The 25,595-nt window shown below is 42.9% G+C and overlaps 1 protein-coding gene across 10 annotated transcripts in view; it reads right to left on the bottom strand.

The window, feature by feature from the left end:
• The window catches only part of MGAT5 (alpha-1,6-mannosylglycoprotein 6-beta-N-acetylglucosaminyltransferase), a 324,876-nt gene that overhangs the window by 183,669 nt on the left and 115,612 nt on the right, over positions 1-25,595 (bottom strand). For 5 of the 10 annotated variants that reach the window (XM_055261074.2, XM_055261080.2, XM_055261079.2 and 2 more), the window contains exons 2-3: positions 16,678-17,057; positions 827-991 (exon numbers count right to left, since the gene is read on the bottom strand). In XM_055261074.2, coding sequence (XP_055117049.1) covers positions 827-991; positions 16,678-16,918 — 406 coding nt within the window. In that variant the 5' untranslated portion in view covers positions 16,919-17,057. Of the gene's footprint in view, positions 1-826; positions 992-16,677; positions 17,061-17,143; positions 17,318-25,595 lie in introns of those variants that run through there. The other 5 variants (XM_055261073.2, XM_063631000.1, XM_055261075.2 and 2 more) reach the window with 3 other exon arrangements.

Here is a 25,595-nt window from a genome sequence, read left to right as displayed (position 1 = left end):
CTCTTCACTTTGTCCTGGGTCCCCAGAAAATCATGGTCACCCTAACAAGCGCAGTCCTGGCTCAAGCACAAAGACCCAGAGCAGTGTGACCTCAGAGCAGTGTGATGACCTCAGAGCAGTGTGATGGTGGGGGAGTTGCAGGGGTGGGGGGTGGGGGGTTCTAATGTGAGCTGTAGGCAACAACATGATGTGTATAATCTGGGTATTGTTTTTAGTCAATTTTCCTTGTCTCATCCAATATTCCAGTTTCCAGAAGGAGCCAAACAAAATGCCTCCCAGTGGGAACCACATGGTGGTGTACATGAGTGGCTACAGAATCTGCCTAGCATTAGGCAGGGGTTATCTCCTAAAAGCCATTTCCAGAATTTCTATTTCTCCACATATACATAGGAGGCATTTTCTGCAATGGTGGCTCTTTTTTAACAATAGGGAGGAGAGAACCTATTATACGTAGCAGACTTTCAAAATTGTCTGATGGGAGTACAGAGGAGGAAGGAACTCTAAAAGGCATGAGCTTCTCAAATAACCTCTATATTTCATTTACTCTGTGCTATGAATCTTCTCTTTACAAGTGAATTCCAGGAGCTCATGAAGAGCAAATGTGTCACAGAAACCACCAAATACTATGCATCATGATAAAACTATAAAAAGCATTTTAACATCTGCTACTAAAAAATAAATTTAGACTTATCTTTACAATGGCCATGACAAGTTTATAGAATTTATATTATGCAGGTCCTAGTAAGAACCACTGCTCTCCTTTACTCTCTTCTTGGTCCAAAGCAGGGTGTGACTCCGTAACAGAGCAGAGAATTGCTATTTTTACCTGCCACATTAATTTTCTCAAGTGCAACCAAGCTGGGAACAGCTGTGGTGGAGTTGGTTGAGTTTGTTCCGGTGCCATTGACAACAAGATTGTCCACCTTCGACTCCAACTTGCCAATGCGCTGCAAAATGTTATCTAATAACACAGCAAGGGTTTTCTTCAGATCTGTAAAAGAAAGTGCAGACAATTTTAAAATTCTATGGCCTCTACATACCTGTCTGGCTTGCTCTCTCTTTATCATGGAGAACAAAACTTCTCATATGTTTCTGAAGTGATACAAAAGATCTGTCAAACCACATCTGAAAGATGACAAGGGCCATCTTCAACTGGCCCAGATCCTACTAAATACATCAGTCTGTCACGGAATGCAAGTCTGGCAATAAGTGACATGGTATAACTATTTCCAGCTACTTGGTCAACAGGGAGAACTCCTTGTTATTTAGCATCCTGCTATAGCACTATACTGAATTCCTCCTCCTTACAGCACCACAGTTTCTCACACAAAGCATGACACCCCAAGGGTGCAGCAAGATCCCAAAGTAGCCTCTGGATCAAGTTCGTTATTTTTCATGTTGCATACTCTAGCATGTCCTAGTTTTTTTTTAAAGTGCTTAATTCTGTTAGTTATATATACTAACACTTCATAAAAGCTACAGCTCCAGATTTTCAGGTCTGCTAGGTAACCCAGAGTTGACTATAATCAGATTTAGGAAATATTTAAAACAAAGATTAGTCTCATTCATTTGCTCACAAATATTTATTAAGCTACTACTATGTGCCAGATATTATTCTGGATGCTGGGGATATACTCTCATGGTTCTTACATTTAGGAGTTGGTTCCCTTTCTCACACATCTGACTACACGTTAAAGAGTACTGCACTTCCCTCTGGAAAAATTACAGGAACTCCTGCTTCACCCCATGGATGCATTTACTATTTGTAGACAAAATATTCAAAGAAAAAAAAAAGATAAGCTTAGACTCTCTCTTCTAAAAATTCATAATCACAGAAAGATATACTGACTTGTATGTGTCAGAAAAGCAGATGGGTGACGGCATAACCATTCACAGAAGTAGAATCCAGACCCATTTCTGAATTGGGAGTGGGCCAGGGGAAAAGTGCACAGTGTGGGTAGCAGGACTGAGAAAAGTCCTGAGTTAAGACAAACGGGAAGTTGCCACCTTCCATTCTCCTAAAAACAGACCAAACTTGTCCCTGAGCAGATGCGGTAATCTGGCCATGAAATAAACACACATGGTCACATAAACAGCACAGATCACAGCCAGTGAACCTCAACAAAGGTGCACCAGCCTGTTCCATTATGCCCCATAAACCAGAAGCAGATGTTGATGCTGTGCTTCTTGTACAGCTGCAGAATCTTGAGCCAAATAAACCTCTTTTCTTTATAAATTACCCAGGCTCAGGTATTTTTTATAGCAATGCAAAATGGACAACTGGTTTATCTTCATATCCTCCCCATGAGGTAAATGTGACTCCATTTTACAGATAAGAAAACTGAGGTTCACAGACATTAAATAATGAGCTGATAAAATGAGGGCTTGCTTCAGGACTGTTTAATTCCCTGACATCTCAATGGGACCAATCAGAAGTCAAGAACCTGGGTAGAAAAAAGAAACCAAGGGTGAAGTTCAGAGCCTTTCATCCATAACACAGTGGTTAAGGGCCTGACTTTGGAGCCAGAGTTCCTAGGTTTGAGTCCTACCTCTGGCATTCCTGTTTCCTTATCTGTAAAAGAGGGACATGAACAACACTTCAGCTTTGAGGCTGTCAAGGAGTTAATGAGTTAATATTTATAAAGTGTTTTGAATACTGGCTGGCACATAATAAGCACTGCATAACTGCCTGTTAAATATATAAGTAAAATAAAACCTTTCACTGGAAAATGTTCTCATCCTTCCCAAAGAACTCTCTCCTCAGGTGATGCAAAGCTTTACTGCTTTATCCAAGGGGTCATGAGAGCACTCTCCTCTGTGGTCTGCAGTCCCACGGCCAGCATGACTGAGTCTGTCACAGGCACATCATTAGTTGGCACAGACAGCGGGTGTCGGTCACCTGTTCTGTCACTAAGTCTAATGCGTCAACTGGCTCTGCAGAGTTCTGAAGAGTGCCAGAGGCCAGCCACACAGAAGGGGGCAGTCAGGCCAGCGCGAAGTGGCAATGTTCAGTATAAAGAAATACTCCTCAGATATAAAAGATCAATCTCCCCCATTTCAGCCTCTTTGCCTAGAGCCTGTGTCATCAGCCAGCTAGAATCCGAATAAATCTAGAATAGCATTTAACTATCACCGGTAATTGTAGTTGGTCAAGCACAGAAGCCCCGGCCCTCTAGTGTGACGTAACTCAGGATTTCTCAACCTCGGCACTACTGACGCTTTGGGCTAGGTAATTCGTTGTTGTGGTGACTGTCCTTGCATTGTAAATGTTTAGCAGCTTCCCTGGTCTCTACTCCCTGAATGACACCAGCAATTCTCCAGGTGTGGCAATCGAAAACGTCTACAGACACTGCCAAATATCCCTTGGAGGGATAAAACTGCCCTGATTTGACAACCACTGAGTTAGGTGCATTCTCGCAACCCCTCTGTATTCCCCACTGCCCCTCTGTGGAGACACGGAGAGAGAACTGTGATAGAGAGGTTACAGGATAGGAAATGCCTACGGAATGAACCTGCATCATGTGTGACTTCCATTCACTGGAGGGACTGCTACAAATACAACGGAAAGTTGCAGTGAGGAAAGTCTGCCTTCCTCCCTACGGGAGAGCTAACAGAACATGAGCCAATGCTGATGGGCTCTCAACAGACTACTGGACACAGTCCCTCAATCCATTGTTATTGGTGATAGTCATTAGTGGAACATACTCTAGGCAGGATACGAAGTTGTCATACTTACAATTAAGAAGATATTCTCCCTCAGTTCTCAAATTACAGTGACCAGTAAATACAACTGACCTACTATCTCTTGTTGACCCCATCTGCCAAAGATTGACCTTCTGTGACTGCGTGACATGGAGTGTAAAAGGGGATTCATAATGAGGAGGAGGGATCGCCATCACCACAGCCACCCCAATATCACCTCCTCCACTTACTGAACTTTCTATATGCCAGGCAGTGTGCTGAGCACTTTACATGAACTAATTCATTTAATCCTACCAAGACAATCTGAGAAGCATGTGATCATCCCTATGCCCCTCTTACAAATGAATAAATCACAGCACAGAGAGGCTAAATAATTTAGCAGAGGTGATTACAGATCCAGGACTCAAACCCAGTCTGGTTCCAGGGCTGATGGCTCTTACCCACCATGCCTCACCACCTCTTAAGAACTACAACAGACCTGTCCACCAGCAAGCATCTCTTACTTGCTCCCCATCAATCTACTTGTTAGGCAATAACCTCTGGGATTTTGCCATGTGTTCGTGGGACAACATATACCAACCACTCTTAAGACTCACTCATGTCCCTGTCCTGTGGCAACTCTGTCCATCTGACCCAGTATCACTAAACATCCACCAGCTGACACTGGAGACTACCAAATACATCAGGTGATCCAAGATTTTTTTAAAATGAAGACTCTTTCTTTATCTTCTCCCTTAAAATGAAGACAGAATATAAGGCTACTAAAAACCTTGAATTCTCTAAGCACTTTACCTGGGTAGGCATGTTTTCTCTCCCAATATGAAAGAAAAAAGTTCATTTTCAACTCAAGCAGGTACCTGAGTCACCATTTCAAAGCAGCCAACCCAAGATTAAGGATGTTGTTAATAAAAAACACAACGACAGAGATGACGCCAAGCCCGTATCTGTATCATTATATAGTGCTTGGCACATTATGTAAGTGAACAAATGAATGAGTGAAACAAACTATAGTACTCTCACAAAAAGGCTCAATAAATTATACCTTTCCAGGCAATGAAATCATTTTGCACCTTTGTATTTTACTGTTAAACCTCCAAAAACTGTTAACAGCTTTATCACAACTTTAAAGAAGTAACAGGCTGGTGCGGTGGCTCATGCCTGTAATCCTAGCACTTCGGGAGGCTGAGGCAGGTGGATCACGTGAGATCAGGAGTTAGAGACCAGCCTGACCAACATGGTGAAACCCCGTCTCTACAAAAAATACAAAAATTAGCTGGGCGTGGTGGCGTGTGCCTGTAGTCCCAGCTACTCGGAAAGCTGAGGCAGGAGAATCTCTTGAACCCAGGAGGTGGAGGTTGCACTGAGCCAAGATCGCACCACTGCGCTCCAGCCTGGGTAACAGAGCCAGAGCAATACTCCATCTCAAATTAAAAATAAATAAATAAATAAATAAATAACAGTATTTTTGTGTTTTAATCTTTTTTTTTTTTTTTTTTTTTTGACATGGAGTCTTGCTCTGTGGCTAAGGCTGGAGTGTAGTGGCGCGATCTCAGCTCACTGCAACCTCCGCCTCCCGGGTTCAAGCGATTCTCCTGCCTCAGCCTCCTGAGTAGCTGGGATTACAGGCACCACCACACCCAGCTAATTTTTGTATTTTTAGTAGAGACGGGTTTCACCATCTTGGTCAGGCTGGTCTCAAACTCCTGACCTTGTGATCCACCAGCCTCAGCCTCCCAAAGTGCTCGGATTACAGGCATGAGCCACCGCGCCCAGACCGTTTGTGTTTTAATCCTAATGGTAACACTTTTATTCAATACAACTGTACAAATAATTTCTATAGTTTAATAAAAATGAGAGAAAAATATTACTTCAAATTCTAGTATATTTTAATATTTCATTGTGTCTTACAGTTATTATAGCCATAAAATGCATCCTCAACAAGATTATCATTTTCACTTACTAATGAGCTTTAAAAATTTTGTTTGTGCTTCAAAGCCTTCACAATAAAAATTTAATCCCAACATTACTACTGTAATTCTGCATTCCTAAAACTTACTGTACATGATGAAGACGAGATCAAAGTAGTTGAAAAACATTTAAAATGTCTCCCTGGGGAAAGCAGGCTTTGGTTTCTATCATGCCAGCATTCTTTGATAAATGGCAAGGTCGATTAAACTGCGTTGGAACAGGTTATTTGACAGCTTCTGTTAAGTTTTCATTTCCAGGAAGCCATGGTATTGATGGGTAAGAAGTGATTGGAAGGGCCTGACAGACACATTCTTGAGCAGACAGCCAAGGAGCTATAACTGCAAGTCACACTTTTCTCCATCTCTGCAATTCAAGGAGATGGGATCTCAGTAAAAAGGAGGGCCCTGCTGGTGGAATAAGGTTTATAGATCTATCAGCTAATGCTGTGAGACTGGGTGGTAAACCTTCATTTCCCAGATCATCAAAATCAATCCATATTTGAGGAATTCTCAAAAATGGCCACGCTTGGGAGCTACGCTGTCCACTACCCCATTTTTCCTGGAACGTGCTTCTAAAGCAGTGGTTCTTAGCCCTGCTGTGCATCAGACTCACTTTGTGCAGTCACTTACCAGGTTGCATCTTCAACGCACTAAATCCGGATCTGCAGAGTCCGTCAAGGATTGGGGCACAGCCAAGGTTGAGATCTACTGTGAAGGTATGGCTGCCATGATACTATGGCACAGAACCAACTATGCAATGAGCAAGGTCTTACATCTAAACTGCCAAAAATAATTTACATCTGTGCCTGCTCCTAAATCAAATCCCTTTTCACCATGGCTGCCCGAGAGGCAGAGCATGAACAACAGAGCCACAGAGCAGCTTCATTTGCTGCTCTGGAGAAACCGGCAAAGACAGGGCGTTAATGAGAAAGGAAGGTGCTAATGAAAAAAGAATTAACCTCAACCTCTTATTTCCATTGACTGTCAGGAATGTCAAGTTTCATCAATTATATATTTTAAAATTAATTTTAGAGTGACCTTTCCACAGAAAGATAATAGTTACAGTAATGACCCAAATACAGTCCATTTATTATGTACAAGGACATTCAAAGCAGTGTTATTTATAAAATAGTGTTATTACAGATAAGAACTGGAAATTACCCAAACACACAACAAAAAGATTAAATTACATTATGTCAGCCATTCATAAGATAGAATAAATCACTAGACTGTAAACTTAGGGAGGGCAGAGACCAAGTCTGCTTGTCATCTCTGTTTACGGCCACTAGCTATTAATATCAGGAGTTCAATAAATATTTGTTAAGTGGATGGATAAAAAATGGAAAGTGTACAGTCATCAAAACTACTTAATGGCTGGCCGGGCATGGTGGCTCATGCCTGTAATCCCAGCACTTTGGGAGGCCGAGGAGGGTGGATCACCTGAGGTCGGGAGTTCGAGACCAGCCTGACCAACAAGGAGAAACCCCATCTCTACTAAAAATACAAAATTAACCGGGCATGGTGGCACATGCCTGTAATCCCAGCTATTAAGGAGGCTGAGGCAGGAGAATCGCTTGAACCTGGGAGGCAGAGGTTGTGGTAAGCCGATATCACGCCACTGCACTCCAGCCTGGGCAACAAGAGTGAAACTCCATCTCAAAAAAACAAACAAACAAACAAACAAAAAACCTCATGGCATAAGGAAATGCAGTATCTTAATTTTTAAAAAAGCATATATTCATGTACATATATACACATATACACACATGTATGTATCACTTTTGTTTTTTAAAGAACTAAAGGGAAATCAATTTTATCTGGTAAGATCTGCACTTAGAGGTAAAGAGTGTATTTATTCTTTATTCTTCTCCATACTTCCTCATATGCTTTAATTTTACATAAAAATTCACATTATTTTCAAAGTCACAAAGGCATTAAGTGTTATTTTAAATATGTATACATAGTACAATGAATTGTACTCTCAAGAATCAAAGATAGTGCCACCAGTACCCTGAAGTCATGTAAGGCAATACCCACCAGAAACATCTTAGTGACCCTTACTGCCTTACCTCATTTGAATTTTAAAGCCACATGTTAGATAATTTGCCTGCTCCTGAACTGACAAAGGTGGCTTCCACCCTGCAGTTGTCCCAGCCAGCAGATTCTGGACAGAAAAGCGCATAAAACAATTATCACCAAAGTCAAAGAGCAGCTCAGATGCTCAGCAACACTGACTAGCCTTCTCTTCTGGGTTAGAACTACAGATTTAAGCTTTCACCAGAACTTGTGCCCAGAAGCGAATGTTTTTCCTAAGGTGTTGCAAAGGGTGTCATTACTATCGAAGAAGTTTCCATGCATCGAAATCTGGTAAAGGATCCTTTCTAGGCCTGTTGATGACATTAAGTGCTTTGTGGAACCTGAATAGAGTTCTTAGGCTATTCTTTGAATTTTCCTAACATGTAGCCAGCGGCACGGAATAGGAACCAAGAATTTTAGCCTTTTTTATAGAAAAGATAAGGAATCAGAGAAGTGCTGAGAGGTCAAGCCTACTGTCATCCACTGTCCCCCACCTGACGCCAGGGCCCGCACCTTCTTGGAAAGGGTGGCCTTGCACACTACTGCTTCCTGCTCGCTGTACCATGCCAGAAACACCACCACCACCAATGCCCTGGTTAGATACAAAGGTGAACTTGGCCACACCCAGCTTATCTTACAGCCCACAGAAGAAAACTGTATCTTTTGAACAGGGCAATGACAACCACATCTCCTAGTTTAGGAGGGTGGTGTCAAGCCTGACCTCTTCTGAAATAGAGCATATTTCCTCTCATGTCTGGTCAGGCTCTACGCCTGTAAATGCTAAGAACAGCTACATAAACAGGTTGCTGAAGCCCTGTGTTCAAACGAATGAACAATGTCAGATCTACATGAACAGTTATGCCTGGGTGGTAACAGATGCAGGTACATTCAAGCCAGAGTTAGTGATTACTAATAGGAACAAATGCATTTTAATTAATCGCTGGTTGGGCACAGTGGCTCACACCTGTAATCTCAGCACTTTGGGAGGCTGAGGTGGGAGGATCACTTGAGGCCAGGAGTTTGAGATCAGCCTGGGCAATACAGTGAGATTCCATCTTTAGAAAAAAAACTTTTGTTTTAAATTAGCCTAGTGTAGTGGCATATGCCTATAGTCCCAGCTACTCTGGAGGCTGAGGTGGGAGGATCACTTGAGGCCAGGAGTTTGAGACCAGCCTGGGCAATACCGTGAGATTCCATCTTTAGAAAAAAAACTTTTCTTTTAAATTAGCCTAGTGTGGTGGCACATGCCCATAGTCCCAGCTACTCTGGAGGCTGAGGTAGGCATAAGGCTTGAGTCTGGGAGGCGGAGGTTGCTAGAGCCTGATCACACTACTGTACTTCAGCCTTGGTGACAGAGCAAGACTCTATCTCCAAAACAAAACAAAACAAAACAAAAATAAAACAAAAACAACACCAAAAAAAAAAAAAGAACAAGAATAATCTAAATTAATCTAAGTGCCTTAATAAACTTTGTCATTTGTAATCCTTACAACAAGCCTATGAGGTTAAATGATATTATACTGTCTGTTTTACAAAACAGGTTTAAGATGATCGCTGACTTGTTCAAGGTCACACATCAGTAAGGAACACAATGTGTTCCATCTGCCCAACAGAAACACTAACTACCTTCCAGAATAAACAATGGTTCCCATATTAGGATCATGCATAAGAGCTACTTGGAGGCGCTTAGATGCAGAGCCCATAGGGAATTTCTTCTCATTTCCTGCTTCACTAAAAACATTACTGTGATTTTCAAATGAGTCCCAGCTGTAACTGTACCACACAGAGCATCACAGAGTTCCACCAGGGGCTGCTGCCATTCATTCATGGCTCTTACTATGTGCCAGGCAAAAGGTACTAAGCTCTGGGGCACAGCGGGGAACAAAACAGACCAAAGTCCCTGCTCTTTCAGAACTTACATTGTAAGTGGGAGAGACACATGATCAGCTCATACAACAAATACTTGATGCTAAGTAGCTTGAGTGTTCTAAAGAATGAGAGTAACAGTGGGCTTGGGCCTTCCTGTGAAGGAGGGAAGGCTAACTTCTCTGAAACAGAATGGAACGGGCATGGCTGTGTTCTAACAAACTTTATTTACAAACAAAGAAGGAAGAGAGGAAGGGGTGGGGGAGAGCAAATGCAGAGGCTCAAAGACAGGTGAATGCTCAGCCACCACCCAACAGTCTTGTCCTAGAAGAGAGCCGCTGTGCCTTAGTAGACTTGAGAGGGTGCGGAGCTTTTTAGGGCGTCCGCAGCAGCATGAGGTCTGCCCAAGCACTTCTGACAGAAAAAGAGCACCAGGACACAGTTGGGAAGAAGCAGAGGGTCATCTATGGCCACCAGGTAAGACAAGGGACCTTCTAAGCCTCATCGTTTGAACATGGCAATGACAATCACATTGAGATTGAGACTCCAACCTCACACATGTGCATGCAATCCCTCCTCAATCCAGACTTGAAGTAGGGGTGCTGCATGAAAGAAAGGGTCTTAATGACTGAGGGGTAGAAGAATGAGCCCCTTATTCTGAGTTTACTCCTCCTGTCTAAAACATTCCTGAGGTCTTCCTCAGACCTTTTGACTGGCCTGGGTGTACTTGTGAACTTGGCCTGGCTTTGATGAGGATACTGGGCAGGCTGGGCTCTACCACAGGATGGCTGGAAAAGTCCCAAGCCACAGAGAGACCCATTTTTAGGTTCCAAGCTTTTTAAAGCAGAAAGCCCTTTCTTTAATCACACCAGCCACGTCACCATAGAGTAACTAAAGCCTTCTCAGACACACCAAACAGCCCAGCTATTTTTTTCCCTACCATTTTCACTTCAAGAACAGTGTATTTCCCTCAAGGGCAGGGGATTTCTACTTTGGCAACACTGGCTTTCCACATTATCCCACAACAGTCCTAGCCCTCAAAAAAAAAAAAAAGAAAAAGAAAAAAGAAAAAAGAAACCATTCCTATTCCTTGACCATATTTCCCTATTTGTAGGAAGAGAGACACAAAAGAAAAGTGGAAAAAAAACCAAACTAAAAAACCCTTTACATGCTTGCATCTTTAATGAAATCCAACCTGTTTTTATTCCTTTTTCACAAGAGAGGTGGAAGGAAACACTTGCAAAAGCTCTCATCCAAATCTCAGAACGTTATCTGGATCTGCAACACAGGGCAGCTGCTAACCTTTCAGAACAATCTTCGGCAGCCCTAAATGGTGTTAACATCTTAGACATAGCATCCCAAGCCAATGAGGGCCAATCAGAAGTCCAAAGCAGTTACCTCTCCACTGCCCCCAACCAGCAACCAAAAGCCCTATGCTGGTTCTGCAACCGGGGTGTGTGCCTCCTTAAGGAAAAAACTTCCTTCCTCCCATAGAGAAAGCAGCGAACTATAGGGTGAGGTCGGCATCTGGTTTCTGCATAAGAACATCCACATTGATACCAGAAGCCATAGCCTATAGGGCTCTGCATAAGCTGCCGGCTTCTCACTGCCTCAACACCTTCCATGCCACTGCTTGCTCACTTCGTTCTAGCTACAGTGGCCTCCCTTCTACCCTGGAGTGCATATGCTGGCCTTAGGGCCTAGCACACACCGTGCCTTCTCCCTGGCATGCTCTGCCTCCGCCTCTCTCTTTCCACTGTACCTGGCTGCTCCGTGTGTCATTCTGGTTAAAAGATACCTCCAGAGAGGTGACCTTCTAGTGCAAAGTAGCCCCTCAGATATTTTAAATGCTGTCACCATATTTCTTCCTGGAATGTACTGCTATCTGACTTTCTCTTGTTTATTATTTCTCCCTTCCAAATATAACAAAGCATCTATGACAGCAGGGCCTTTGTCCATCTGTTTCTCACTGTATGCATAAAATGTGGGGGATATTCCAGCCAATGACAGACATTTCCTGAAGGACCAGGCTTGAAAGACAAAAGCCAAAGGGCCAGTCCAGGACTAAAAAGCTCAGGGAACCACGAGACAGGCAGCAAGTAGGGAAGAGCAGGCAAACAGAACCTGGAGGTCAAGGAGGAAACAGGCAGCAGGCGAAGTGGGATGGGGGTCAGCAGAGAGAAGCTGGGAGCCCACAGCTGCTTAAGCCTGAGCTGGCAGCTTTTCTAGGACAGTACCCCAGCCCAGAGAAGCCAGGGTTAACAACGTGTGGACGGACCATAAGGGGAAATGTCACCTCGCCTCAGGTTTCCATTACTGTTCATTAGAGAATACAAGTGGACCGGGTTTGTCCTGTTAGATAAGAGGTGATCACTAGGGATCAGAATTTGGGTCAGGCTGCTGGAGACAGAGATCAATTCACCTCAGAAACAAGAATAGCATTGACTCGGGTGAGTGGCACCATCCATGACACAATTCCCGAGACGTCACTGGCAGGCATGGCCCCTGCCACACTGGCTGGGAGATGCAGATGGGGCTGACCTGCAGAGGGCTCTGGCTCTACACTTGCCTAGGAGGCAAAAGCCAACACACTCCTCTCTGGACTCACAGAGTTAACACACAGAAAAGCCCTCCACACTCCCAAGAACAAACGCACTGAATGTTCCACACGGGCTGCCCAGGAGATCTTCTGGGTATCACTTTGGAGTTGCCAAATCCCAAAGAAGTTCAGAAGTCTCTTTTCAAATCACCAAAACAAGGATGGGTTGGGACAGGGAAGATACTCTTCAAGTTCTATTATTGTTTGAGTACTAGTCACAAGTCACACTAACAGCCAACAACAAGCACACAATGTCAGGCATCTGACAAACAGCACCTTGCTCATGTCTCACAGTCCTTGGTGAGAGGCACTGACACCCCACTTTAAAGCAGTTTGGGCTTCTAGGGCCTAAGCCATGCAGACAGGATGCGGCAAACACAAACCAGTTGGCTCCAAAACCCATGCTTCTAACCACTGCAACTCTCGACCTGCCACTTAGAAGAAGCATTTTCAGAGGCCAGAGAAATGCTGCATTTATATGTGTGCCTTATGTAAATGTCGTGAGCAAATCCAAACACAGGTGTGAAAGAGACTTGGGACACACACACACACACAAAATCCAGTAGAGAAAGAGACTCACCCAGAGACTGTCTAGGTCAGAGACTGATAAACATTTTTGGTAGAGAACCAGACAGTAAATATTTAGGCTTTGCAGTCTGTATGACAACTACTCAACTCTGCCACTATAGTGCAAAAGCAGCCACAGACAGCATATAATCAAATGGGCATGGCTTTCTTTACAAACACAGATACCAAGGAAGACTTGGCCCGTAGGCCATGGTTTGCTGACTCTGCCTTAGACCATGGGAGTCCTGGGAAGTAGTTGAATCAGTAAGGAACTTGATCAGATGAGTACTTAGAATAACTATGGTGACTGCTGATTGATGGGATTCAGAATGTGTCAGATGTTTTATGAAATAAATACTGGAATTATCGTGTTCATCTGTTATTGCATTTGTTACAAACAAATGGGAGTGGAGGTGTTCCAATAAAACCATTTACACAATCAGACAAAGGTCCTGAATTTGGCGCATAGGTCATAGCTCACCGAACCCTGCTGCCCTGGAATCTCTAACCAGAAATTCTAATAAATCAGCAATCATCTAAAATCAGCTACAGCAATCCCTCAAATACCTACTGTAGACCCACTTATCCTGAAAGCCTCTGATTATACCAATATGGGGATGAGAGAAAGAATTTTTTTCTTCTTTTTGCTGATTCATTTAAACCAGACACAAATCCTAGCCATACAGGATCAACTCTTCACTCTTTCAAAGCAGATGTGTAGGCAGTGCACTGCACATAGGCTGCATTTATGGCCAAAAAAAAAAAAAAAAAGAGACTGCAAACTAATGGCCCATGCATCCACATCACCGTTCTGCCAGCCCAGCTACACCAATGAAAATCCTACAGTCTCTGCACCACCATGTGACATTAACTGCCAGAGCTGCTTGCATGTCACACAATGTTACTGATACTGACAGATTCCAAGGGAAGTATATGTCATCAGAATGGCTCTCCAGCTTCTAGGACTGGCCCTGGACTATACTAATCCCTAGTACAATCCTCTCGTTCAATCCAAATTGTTGGTGTCAGAACTGGAAACCAGGGGGAAGACTAGGCTTTCAAGTTTGAAGTAACTAAAACCAGGCTGGGCACAGTGGCTCACACCTGTAATCCCAGCACTTTGGGAGGCCAAGGTGGGCGGATCATCTGAGGTCAGGTGTTCCAGACCAGCCTGGCCAACATGGTGAAACCCTGCATCTACTAAAAACACAAAAATTAGGCGGGCGTGGTGGTGTGCGCCTGTAATCCCAGCTACTCTGGAGGCTGAGGCTCGAACCCGGGAGGTGGGTGTTGCAGTGAGCCAAGATTGCACCACCGCACTCCAGCCTGGGCAACAAAGCAAGACTCCGTCTCAGAAACAAACAAACAAAAAAACTAAAACCGGTTATCAATTTGATAACATCCTCAAAAAGATGATGTCAGATAGCGTTTGTGGTTTCCACTCTTAGTACAGTTCTCCAAGGTGGCAGGAAGGGGATAATTATCACATGTCTAAAGACATTTTGATTGTCACAACTAGGGAGCTGTTACTGGCATCTAGTGGGTAGAGACCCCTGAGATGCTGCTGAAATCCTACCACAATCAAGACCTATTTAGACCAAAAGTCAATAGCACCAAATGAGACACCCTGTCTTAGTAGGATCTCACCATGTGATAACCCCCCAATACCTCAAGCACATACATACAAGTCCAATTAAATTCCAGAAACTCAGCTCCCAAAACCACTTTGATATGTTAAAGTTGATTAGATGAAAGAGAAAACTAGCAGTGTGAGTTAGAGTTGCTGATGTGACCTGTTTGATTGTTTCTTTGTTGTTTTTGAGAAAAAGAAGTTATTTTGCTAAGGTTCATCTACGAAAGTAAGTTGGAATAAATAATTTCTATAGTTTCTTTGAGATGCAAAGTCTTATGATTACAGGCATATAAGGTGGCTGAAATTCTAACAGTCTATTCTGGGATTTTTTTGTAACTTAAAAAATAATATCTCTGTGAGGCTGAAAAGCTAAGATCAAATTATTGTCCTTTAAAACGTGGGGAAGCCTTCCCTATGAGATTTTTAGCAATACACAAGAAATACAAACAGCCAAAACAACTGGACAAATTTAAAGCCTATAAATTTGTTATTTGTGAGGCTTCTTCTTGCCCATGGAAAAGGTTTGACAGAGTGAGAGAAACAAGAGAAAATTACTGAGCTGTAACTCCCTTCAAAGCTGTAACATGGAATGCATACAAACAGAAACTTTAAAACTGTACCTGTGTTACCTGCTATGTCATATACATTGGTAACACTAATGGTGACGATCAGCTTTATTTTCTGTTGGTTTATCTAAACTACTCTGGAAACGTTACAGAAGTGTGAGTCAATGAGCGATTTTAAAATGCAACTCTAGGAAAAACTACCTAGTTGTTTTTCAGTGTAAGCTCCCACAGTGGAATCCCATTTTTTAAATCCATCAGTTCAAAAAAGGTACCATTTTACTTAGATACATCAAAAGCTAATGCCTACAGACACTTTTAACAGATTAAATGCAGAGAGTGTGATTATTTACATAGTAAGAACTAAGAGAATTTCTACAATGTTCCTCAGAAGTAAGCATCTTCTAATAAATATATATACACACACACACATACATACACATACGTGTGTATAAAATTTTACATACTTTTTTAAAAACAATTTTTTCCCCTTTTGGAAAGAAAAAAGCACATGTATAACTGAGTATGATTTCCTGTGTCTGAACTCAACCTGCACTGAACTGAACTGTTGCTGCACATTTTTGGGAATCATGATTTGAACTCTGCATACTTCAGGGCACCTTCCTTGAGTGGGTCACAAAACAGAACTCCACTTTCTCCACCTCACCTAACCCCATTCTTGTATCTCATCTATACTATCAGGGAGACCACTTCAGTGAGACCACTGAAATCTCAATTCAATGATCAGACTCTGTCACTCCACAACAGGTCATCTTCTACAGACCAAGTCTGCTCTGCAAAACACAGCATGATCTAAATTCCATTTGCAATTTTTTTTCTAAGTATTTGTGTGTGTGTGTATATGTATATATATATATATATATATATATTTGTGTGTGTATGCAAAATATCAGAAAAATACACACTGAAATGTTAATTGTGGTTATTGCCTGGAGTAGTAGACTTATGTGTAATTTTTTTCTTTTTTTGCTTGTCTACAGCTTCCAACTTTTTCTATATTAAACATAAAAGAAAAATAAGTCACATTCCATATGTGTATTTTTTTACTCTTTCTGATTTTAAAAAGAATTCCGAAAAAAATTGTCTAAAGAAAAAGCAACAAGTACACAAAGATTCCTTTCAAAGTGAGGGCAATTAGAGACAAGGGCAAGAAGAAGAGCAACATAACCTCAAGAAGCCAAAGGTTAAAACTCACCAGCATGCAAGTGCCAGTGTCCTATTTATCAGCTGGAGGGAGGCACACAATTGGCTCTAAGTTTACTGGCTTCCATAGAACATTCCTCCCCATCCTCTTCACCTCACTCCCACCAGCCTTAATTAAGTTTTGTTTAGGGAAAGATAAGAATATTTTTCAGCATTCCCTGAACTCACTCCCACATGAGATCACATGGTTCCCGAAATGTGTTCAGGGAGAAGGAGCTAGCTGCAAATACAACCAATAGAGCCCTAACTATACTAACCCACTGATTCCAGGGGAAAGTGTGTCTGCATACACCAGCTCAGAACCCCCAAAATGGCATTGCTTTAATTTCCTAAAGATGCCTCTCTGTGTGCAATTCACTGCTTATGAAGGCAGTGGCAAAGGACATTCAGTCCATGACAAGACCATGTCTGGGAGCTTCTGGGGCCATTTCAAGGCCAAGGCGCACTTTAATGGAGAGGTCCCAGAAACGCAGTGCTTACCATAAGCTGTCATGACTCCAGCGTATGGCCCATCCACCACATTCCTGTTTTCTTCTGCCAGTGCCTTGATGTACCTTTTGCTGAGGTCCAGGATCTGCTCACGCAGCATGGAGCTGCTTTCAGGCTGAGTTCGCTGCTGGATGGTAAAGTGCAGAAGCATCATACCCCAAATGAAGCCAAAAGTCACCAGGAAAAAGCCCAGCTTCTGAGAGGACAACTTCCACGGAGTAAAGACAGCCATTGCTCTCCGGCAACTTCACCTGTCCTTGGCTCTTAACGCATAGAAGATAGACACAAATTCATGGTGTAGGTAGAGTGTGAGAGTCTGCTGGTCTCACTCTGGCTCCTGTGTCAGCTGGTTGCCTTTCCTCACTTCCATTCTGCTGTGAAGGAGGAGAAGAATTAGCCAAGTGGTCATGGCACAATACAGCAAAATAAACCAGAAGCCACGTTTTCACTTGAATACCTTTAAGTAAAATGTCAACTCTTAAATTTGCTGGTTCAATATCTTATGATTCAGGAACTGTAAGCTGAGGGGAAATCTGGCTAGGCAACAAGAAGCTAAGCAATTATGAAGGGGGAAGTGTGCGTCTACGTGTGTTAACAGGTGTAGTGAGGCTGTTCCAGCCTGGACCAAATTCAAAACAGGAAGTTTGTTTTGCAAGGTAGGGAGGAGACGGAAAGATATTTCACTGAATGTCAGCAAAAACCCAAGCAGAGGGTGGAGTCATACCACCATCAGGCACTTTTGTGTGCCTGTAACTTAAGCTTACAAAGTCATTATTATGTGCTTCTGGCAAGGACTAGAACATGCAACTGGTGAGGTGAGCAAGAAAGTGGATGCCCCCTTGGGGGTAACTAGACAAAGAAGAGGTAGATTGCTACATCTTATTTGAGCATGGCCAGCTTTCACCATCAATGTTTAGCGATGAGATGGCTCTCTCAGGGCCACCAGGCAACCTCTCTAAGTGCACCAGCACAGAGAAGATATGCCAGAGGTACAAGCAGGGGTATTGCTTTCCCAGCTACATAAGGGAAAGCTACACCTCACTGCTCACTTGCATGCTGTAGCACAAGAAATGTGAAACACCTGGCAGGCAGATTTTCTGTGGTTCTCACTTTCACTCCCACCATGAGGCAAAATGAGACATTAAAAGGCAGAGTAGTTTCAATATTAATGCAGCCAGATCCTATCTAATGCCAGCAAAGACCAGGCCACTCTTCTCAATCAGGGCTTCCCAACAAGTAGGACCTGAGCATAGGTTGCAAATGGTTACCAGTACGCCCACCCCTTCGGCTAGAGTCCTGGGCCCAATACCAGTCAGCTTACGAATAGCACCATTTTCTAAGTGCCACTCAAGGGAGAGGCTGAGCAATGATCCCGATCCCTTATAAGGGACTAACGCAGGATGTACTTCAGAGTGTACATATATGCTTCAGTCAAAGGATTCTTCTTTGCAAGCAACCCGAAAGAAAATGGTAGCAGGATCTTGAAACAATTAGCTTTCAGAGCCCTGGATCACTGTTGGTCTGCCTCTTACCGTTTTCCCCTTGCCTATCAACAGACTAAAAATAAATTATAAATTCTAGCTATGTCCCAGACACTGTGACATACAATCTTTTGTGGCTTTGCTCACTGAATCCTCAGAAGTTCTATATGGTAGGAAGTATGAATATTATCACCTCTGCTTTATGAGAAACATGAGAAAATAAAGGCAAAAGGTGATTAACTTGGTAAAGGTCAGTCAGCTATGTGGCAGAGGACTGATCATCTAGGCATGGCCCAGGGGTTATTAAACCATGCCCTACCTTCCCTACATCCTCCTCACTTCCCCAACAGCCTGTTTGTATATGGCAGAGAATGATATGTATATGCTTAATGGGTCATGAAAAGCAACAAAGAATATGTAACAGATACTCTTTGTAGCCCAAAAGGCCTAAAATATTTACTATCTACCTCTTAACAGAAAAGGTTTGCCAACCTCTCAATTCTAGACCAGTGGTTCTCCAAATGTGGTCCCAAACTCAGTAATGGCAGCATCATCAGTGAGAAATGTGAATTCTCAGGCCCCACCCACACCCACTGAATCAGCAGCTGAGGAGATGTGGTCCGCAGCCTATAATTTAGCAAGCCTTGAGGTGATTCTGATGCACACTCAAGTTTCAGAGCCCTTGATCAGGCAGCCTGATTCCAGACCCATATATTCCATCACATTCAACACCCACCACAATGCCCATTAAAATGAGGCTCAACCTCTGTCTTGTACTATCATAACGTAAGTAAGTTCCTCTGCCCTATCACACCCCTCTCCCACTACGTACCTGCTGGTCTGCTCATCACCATAAACCCTGCACATGCTTCCTGAGAGGCTTCCCAGTCTTTGCTTGGCTGCTTCTCCCACCCAGCTGGCACATGAGTGCTCTCTATTATGCTGACGATCAAACCCAGCCTGTTTGGCAGACCCCAGCTCCAGTCCCACCTGCCTCAGACCACTTTCCCCAGGGCTCTAGCCTGCAGTGTTCCTTCCCTAGTCTTACAACACTTCTCTGACAATGGAATACTATTCAACTAGCAAAAGAGAGAGAAATCCTGTCTTTTGCAGCAACAGGGATAAACCTGAAGGATATTATGCTAAATGAAATAATCCAGGCACAGAAAGGCAAATACCATACAATCTCACATGCAGAAGCTAAAAACTTGCTATCATAGATGAGATAACAGAACAGTGGTTACCAGGGGTGGGGAGGAGAGAGGGGGATGAGGAGGGAGTGGTCAATGGGTAAAAAGTTACAGTTAGGAGGAGTAAGTTCTGGTGTTCTATTGCACACAGCAAAGTGACTGTGGTTAATAATAACGTATATTTCTAAAAGAGACAATTTTAAGTGTTCTCACCACAAAAGTAATGATAATTATTTGAGGGTGATGTGCATGCTAACTACCCTAATTTGATAATTTCACAATGTATATGTGGATTGAATCTCACATGGTACTCCATTATTATGTATAATTATTGAATCAAATTTAAAAAAATTTTTAGAACAGGGAATAAAGAAGTATTATGAGTTAAAAACACCTGTCTACCTTGGATTGTTTAAAGTTTCTATGTGGGACTCTATGACATCCTTTAGGGGGCCCCTCCCCAAACACACACCTTCTCAGAGAAAGGCACTGACCACAGTGGCACAATAAAGTATCTGCTAAGTGAATACGTCGCCTAGGGCACTACAGCATTTTATTCAGCCCTTCTAACTGCAGGCCAGCCAACAAGCACCTGCTCTCTTTCCTTCCTCCACTCTGCTCTGCGCCAAGTCTATATTGAGCATGAGCTGCCATCAGGCCCTGGTGACTGAACAGTGAACAAGATGGAGTTTCTACCCCATGGGGCTGACACTCTCAAAGCCACATTACGAACTAAGTGCTGTACCTAGCTCCTAGGGAATTGGCTTTTTTTTTTTTTTGGATAACCCATACTCATTACTCATTACTTAATTTTACCCCAGGGCTGAAGGAATTTTCCTAGGGCAAGCCAATGAGGTGCTATATCAAAAAAGGTGATTTTCTTTCACTATTTTAGTAAAGAGCCCAAATCACTGGCAGGAATTAGCTGTCCACTTTCAGACAGGAAACCCCATTCTACTTCCTCAGTTAACCCTACTGAATAGGCTGCTCAAGCTGTGGAGTTAAAACAAAGGAAAGATCAAGGGCTAGGAACTGAACAATGGCTTCCTTAGAAGGTAGAAGGCTTCTTCTCCACCTTTGCCTTGGAGATGGTCAGACACATCCAGATGGTGTATCAGAGGGGCAAAGAGATGGCCAAAAAATCTCAGCCTAGGTAAAATTATCCCAGTTCAGAGACATGCAAATTTGAAGTGAAAATCCCTAGCTATGAGGAGTTCAGAGTACAGTTCTGATTAGTGAGGGCCCAGATTTTAAGTGACTATAGAAGTGCCAAGAAACTTCTTTTCTCCAGTGGTACTTAGAGCTTGAAATAATAGAAACGATATCAGCACACACACAGCACACACACAAAATCACAGAATGCATCTCTACGATTCCTATTAAGATGACAGAACTTAAGACTTTTCAAAAGCATTATTCAGGAGACACCCTTATCTCTCACAGTAACAGGTAGACAACGAGGAGGATAATGAACACCCATCTTCACAGTCTTAGTGCCACAAAATGACAATGAAGATCATCAGGAATGACCAGACAATTAATGAGGAAGCCCTAGACTAACAGTGATCAAGAAGTTGTTGCTGGAGCTAAGAAGATGCCTACCTCCAGACCTTCTAATGGCTGGGTCCTCTAGCTGAGTCATACAATGGGCACAGTGGGACTATACAGTGGATCTCAGAAGACCTTGTTGCCAACCACAGTAATGTCAGCTCATGGCCGTGATTTCATCAATTCACGTCCAGAAAAAAGTTTGCACCAAGTCTGTTTGCAGAATTAGCCGCCTCAATATGCATCCCCTCCATCCTCCTACTTCCTAAAAGAGTAGCAGTCACCTCGTTCCTTCCCACTCACACCTCAACACAACAAAATCATCTTCGACCTTTCTAAAGATGATCAGAGATCTCTGGCAAAGAAATGTGTCAATTCTCCTGAAAGGAAAAAAAAAAGGCACATGAAAAGATGCTCAACATCATTAGTCATTAGAGGAGATGCAAATCAAAACCACAATGAGATACCAACTTCACACTCATAAGGAAATGCAGGTAAGAACAAGTGTTGGTGAAGATGTGGAGAAATTGGAACCCTCATCTACCACTGATGGGAATGTCAAATGGCGCAGCCAGCGTGGGAAATAATCTGGCAGTACCTCAAATAGTTAGGAGTTATCATATGATACAAACAATTCAGCTTCTGGGAATTCTCCCAAGAGAAATGAAAATACGTGTCTACACAAAAACTTGTACACAGAAGTACTCAGCAGCAGTATCCATACTCAGCAGCAGTATCCATAATAAACAAAAGTAAAACGAGCCTAATGTGCATCAACTGAGGAAATGGAAACAAAACTGCCATATCCATGCAATTAAATATTATCTGGCTATAAAAAGGAATGAACTGATTATGCTACACATACGTGACTCTTAAGAACATTATACTAAGCAAAAAGAGTAACAAAAAACACATATTGCATGATTCCATTGATAGTAAATGTCTAGAATAGGCAAATCTGTAAAGGCAGAAAATACATTAGTACTTGCTTAGGGCTGGGGTATGGAGAATGGAGGAAATGAGAGGTGATAGGTAAGGAGTATAGGGTTTTTCTAGCGGGTAACAAAAAGGCTCTAAAATTGTGGTGATGGGAGCATAATTCTGTGGACATACCAAAAGCCATGGAGTTGTATACTTTTAAATAGGAGGATGGTATGATATGTGTATCATATCTCAAAAAAAAAAAACTGTTAAAAAAAAAAAAGCAAGTCCACCTCTAAAGCTATGGGGAAAAGGAGGAGTTTGGCTTAGAGCAGGCAGATGAGTGTCATGGGCCTAGCACAGCCAAGACCAGGGCAGGAACTAAGGGCTGGCCACGGGCCTAGCAACAGAAGGAAATCACAGTGATCTACTTCCAGTTCACCACATATGACCGCTCTTATAACCTCTGGATCAACCTTACAGGCCTCCCTTCAGAAGGCTCCCGGCCCACCTTGTCTGGCAAATGCCAATTTCTCAACCCACCTGAGAACACTGAGCAGCAGCCCAGTTCCAATGGAGTGAGAACCAGACCAATGAAGCTGTTCCTCCAGGTGGCCATCCAACATCCCTGGAGGCTCTATTTCTGACACAAGGGCCTGCCTCCTCAGAGGATAAACAAAGGCAGAAATGCCCATCCCTTCAGACGTGATGCCAGCCCCAAGCAGAGATGTGGTCTCTTCCAGTAGCCCTGCAGGACAATACCATCCCATGCGCCACATTCACATAGGACAGCACTGCTCTAATTTAGTGGTTCCCAGATCTCTCTGTCCTCACTGCGTACCACCTGAGCTACTTCATAGTCATCATTAAATGGTGGCTAAGGAGCCTACATTTAGCTTCATCCTGTACAGTAACCTTCAAGAAATCCTAAGTCACTGTGTCCACCCAATTTCCTTGGAAAATCCCACCCACATCTCCAGCCTCCAATCTCACCCCACCTCCTGCATAAAGCCTCCAGGGGCTCCCTAGACTGAGGAGAACTCCCCTTCCATAGAGTACTCGTAACTCATAGCAGTTCGTGCTCCTTCCTTGCTCTACAGGACAATCCCGTTTCATCTCGCCTATGGGGTCTGTGAGGCCCCCAAAGACAAGAAATGCCGGCAATGGCCATGCCTTGCACACAGAGGGTGGTCATTAAGCATTTGCTAGATGAAAGGACAGGATGGTGGAAATGAGGTGAAGAAATGCAAATTAGCAAAGACCTCCAAGACCTCCTTCTGGTATGAGCCACAGAACCTGGGCATTCTGACACTACATTTGCACCTTACCTTTTGCAAGATTTTACCCTTAGTAGTGAAACCCTTGAAGAGGCAGGGTTAAACTAAAGTGGATGTGATGGTAGTCAGTCAGGTATTAAACAGAGAAGAAAACTGCAAAAAAACACTCCAGAAGAAAATTCTAGCGGGGCAGGGCAGTGAGATTACAGAAACAAAATATGTCTAAGACAAGGGATGGAGGCGAAAGTACCAAGGAACCTTTCTCGGAGGCCACTTGTCTTGTCACTGTTATGCTGAGAAGATCACAGGAAATAACACCTGAAAGGATGACAAGGAAGAACTGAGAACCTTGCATCAAAAACCTGAAAATCTCTGATCTGCAGCTTGTTCTACCATTGGCACTGTGTGATCCTAACTGTGTCCATCTCAGTTTTTGCATGTATAACATGGAGAAAGTTCTAGAAACACAGAACACTGTTAGAGCCGGAGGACTAGCGGTGAGCAACTGCGTTATTGGTTCTCAAACTGTGCTCCAAAGAACATCAAAGATTCATTCACAGAGATGTTCCAGAGGTTCCACAAATGTTTCATTTGACTTTTGGTTTTGTTTAAAATGTTTTTAAACATTTTTCAAAAAAAAGTTTGACATGCCAAATCCTAAGATACGAGAGACAAGCAATATACGTATCAATTTATACTACAGAGACTCAGCAAAACTGCCCTGGCTACCTCCGTACATTGGAGATTGAACTTCAAATTTCCACCTTATTGGTCACAAAACTAATGCTCAGTAGTGGTCTAGTTTACATATTTTTAAGAATTCAGGCCCAGGTATCTATTCACATGAAATTTTATGAGAAAAAAGCACTACCCTAATTAAATGCCAGGTGAGAGTTGGTCACACATCTTGAAGTTTCAAGGCTGCTTGCCTGACTCCCATATTTTAAGTGACAACTGTCTTTAGATGTTAATAATTCAACTTTGAAACAATTTCTACTACTTCTCTTTTCAGCCTCCATCTCAATTTACATTAAAAGCAACTTAGAGTGCTTGGAAAATTATTTTTTAAAATGATAGCCACTCCCATTCATAATTGGATGAATATGGACTGCTTCTACTCTGAACCAAAACACAGTGCAGGAATCAACTGGGTGCTAACCTTGCACTGACTGCACAACCTCTTACCAAATTCCTGGTTTTGTGCTTACCACAGAACCACATCTCGCTGGTCTAACAATCAACTTTAACAGGAAATATGATAAATTAAAATGTATAAAATACCTTTTTACAGACTGGAAGACAACGTCTGGTTTTGCTTAGGAAAATATAAAATGCAAACCCTCAATTTACAGAGGAAGACCCTGAGGCCAGAAAATGTTATGTTTTCCAGTTAGAATCAGAATCAAACCAGAACCCCATTCCTGCCTCCTAATACTACATGGCCTCCACCAAACCAAACTGAGTCTACCAGCTGCATGCAGAAACTCAGAAAGGAAGAGACCTCTCCGTACGAAACACAAGACAGAAACCAAAGTCCAGTACTATTAAGAAGCCGTGAGTCTAATGCAATGTCCCACCAACCTCAAGGGTTGAATCAACACATGAAAGGGAGAAAAATACACATTTACAGGATTACTGGTGTAAGCAAGACAGATGGAATGGGGACGGTGGGGGCGGGGGGCAGTCTTCATCTAAATACAGTTGGTGTTAAAAGGAGAAGCAGAGGAGGAGGAAGGGACAGGCAAAGCAGCTTTCTCTTCTAAAATAAATCCAAATTCCTGGGAAGAAGCTCTGAGGTCATTCACTCCCCCAGATGGCCCAGTGCCACCAACCTGATAGAGCCCACTCAGCAGGTGCCCAAAGCTCAGCTGTGAATCCCTGACAGCTGTGATGCCAACGACTCTCTTCTAGCTCTAGGAAGCAAAGGAGCTCAGGAGCAGGCAGGGGTGCTGCCCAAGAAATAGGTATGAACAGAGACCTTTCACTTCCAGGACATGGGTCCCTTTTTTTTTTTTTTAATAAACAGGAAAAACACATTCTAAATGAAAACAGTCTGTTCCCTTTGGAACTGGCTAAACTAGTCTTATTTTAATTAACTAGCTGAAAGACACCAGCTAAAAACAACACACCTTTAATATCTTGGGAAGACTCTTTGAATATCTGGGTTTTAAACAGCCCATCCCCTCTTACATTTGAAGTGATCAAAGCAAGACAGTCCTGTTCCCAGAGTTTTAATTCATTATGCTACACTTGCATTTTTCCTGTGGGCAGAGAAAGGAAAACCTCCAACGCCAACCACCTGAAGCGCATATTTGTCTTGCAGTTACACCATCCACTCAGTGGAGTTCAGGGCTCCATATCCGGCATCAATAGCAAAATAAATTTCCAAACACTGTAACAGGTCTGGCGAATCTGGGTCCAGAACATGCACTCTTCTTCCTGCCCTCTCTATTCCCAGGTTCCGCCACACCTACCCCAGCTGTTCTCTGCCA

The sequence above is a fragment of the Symphalangus syndactylus genome, chromosome 22, assembly GCF_028878055.3.
Source record: "Symphalangus syndactylus isolate Jambi chromosome 22, NHGRI_mSymSyn1-v2.1_pri, whole genome shotgun sequence".
Taxonomy (NCBI): Eukaryota; Metazoa; Chordata; class Mammalia; order Primates; family Hylobatidae; genus Symphalangus; species Symphalangus syndactylus.
Note: the sequence above shows the minus strand (reverse complement) of the source record. Positions and strands in the feature narration are given on the sequence as shown.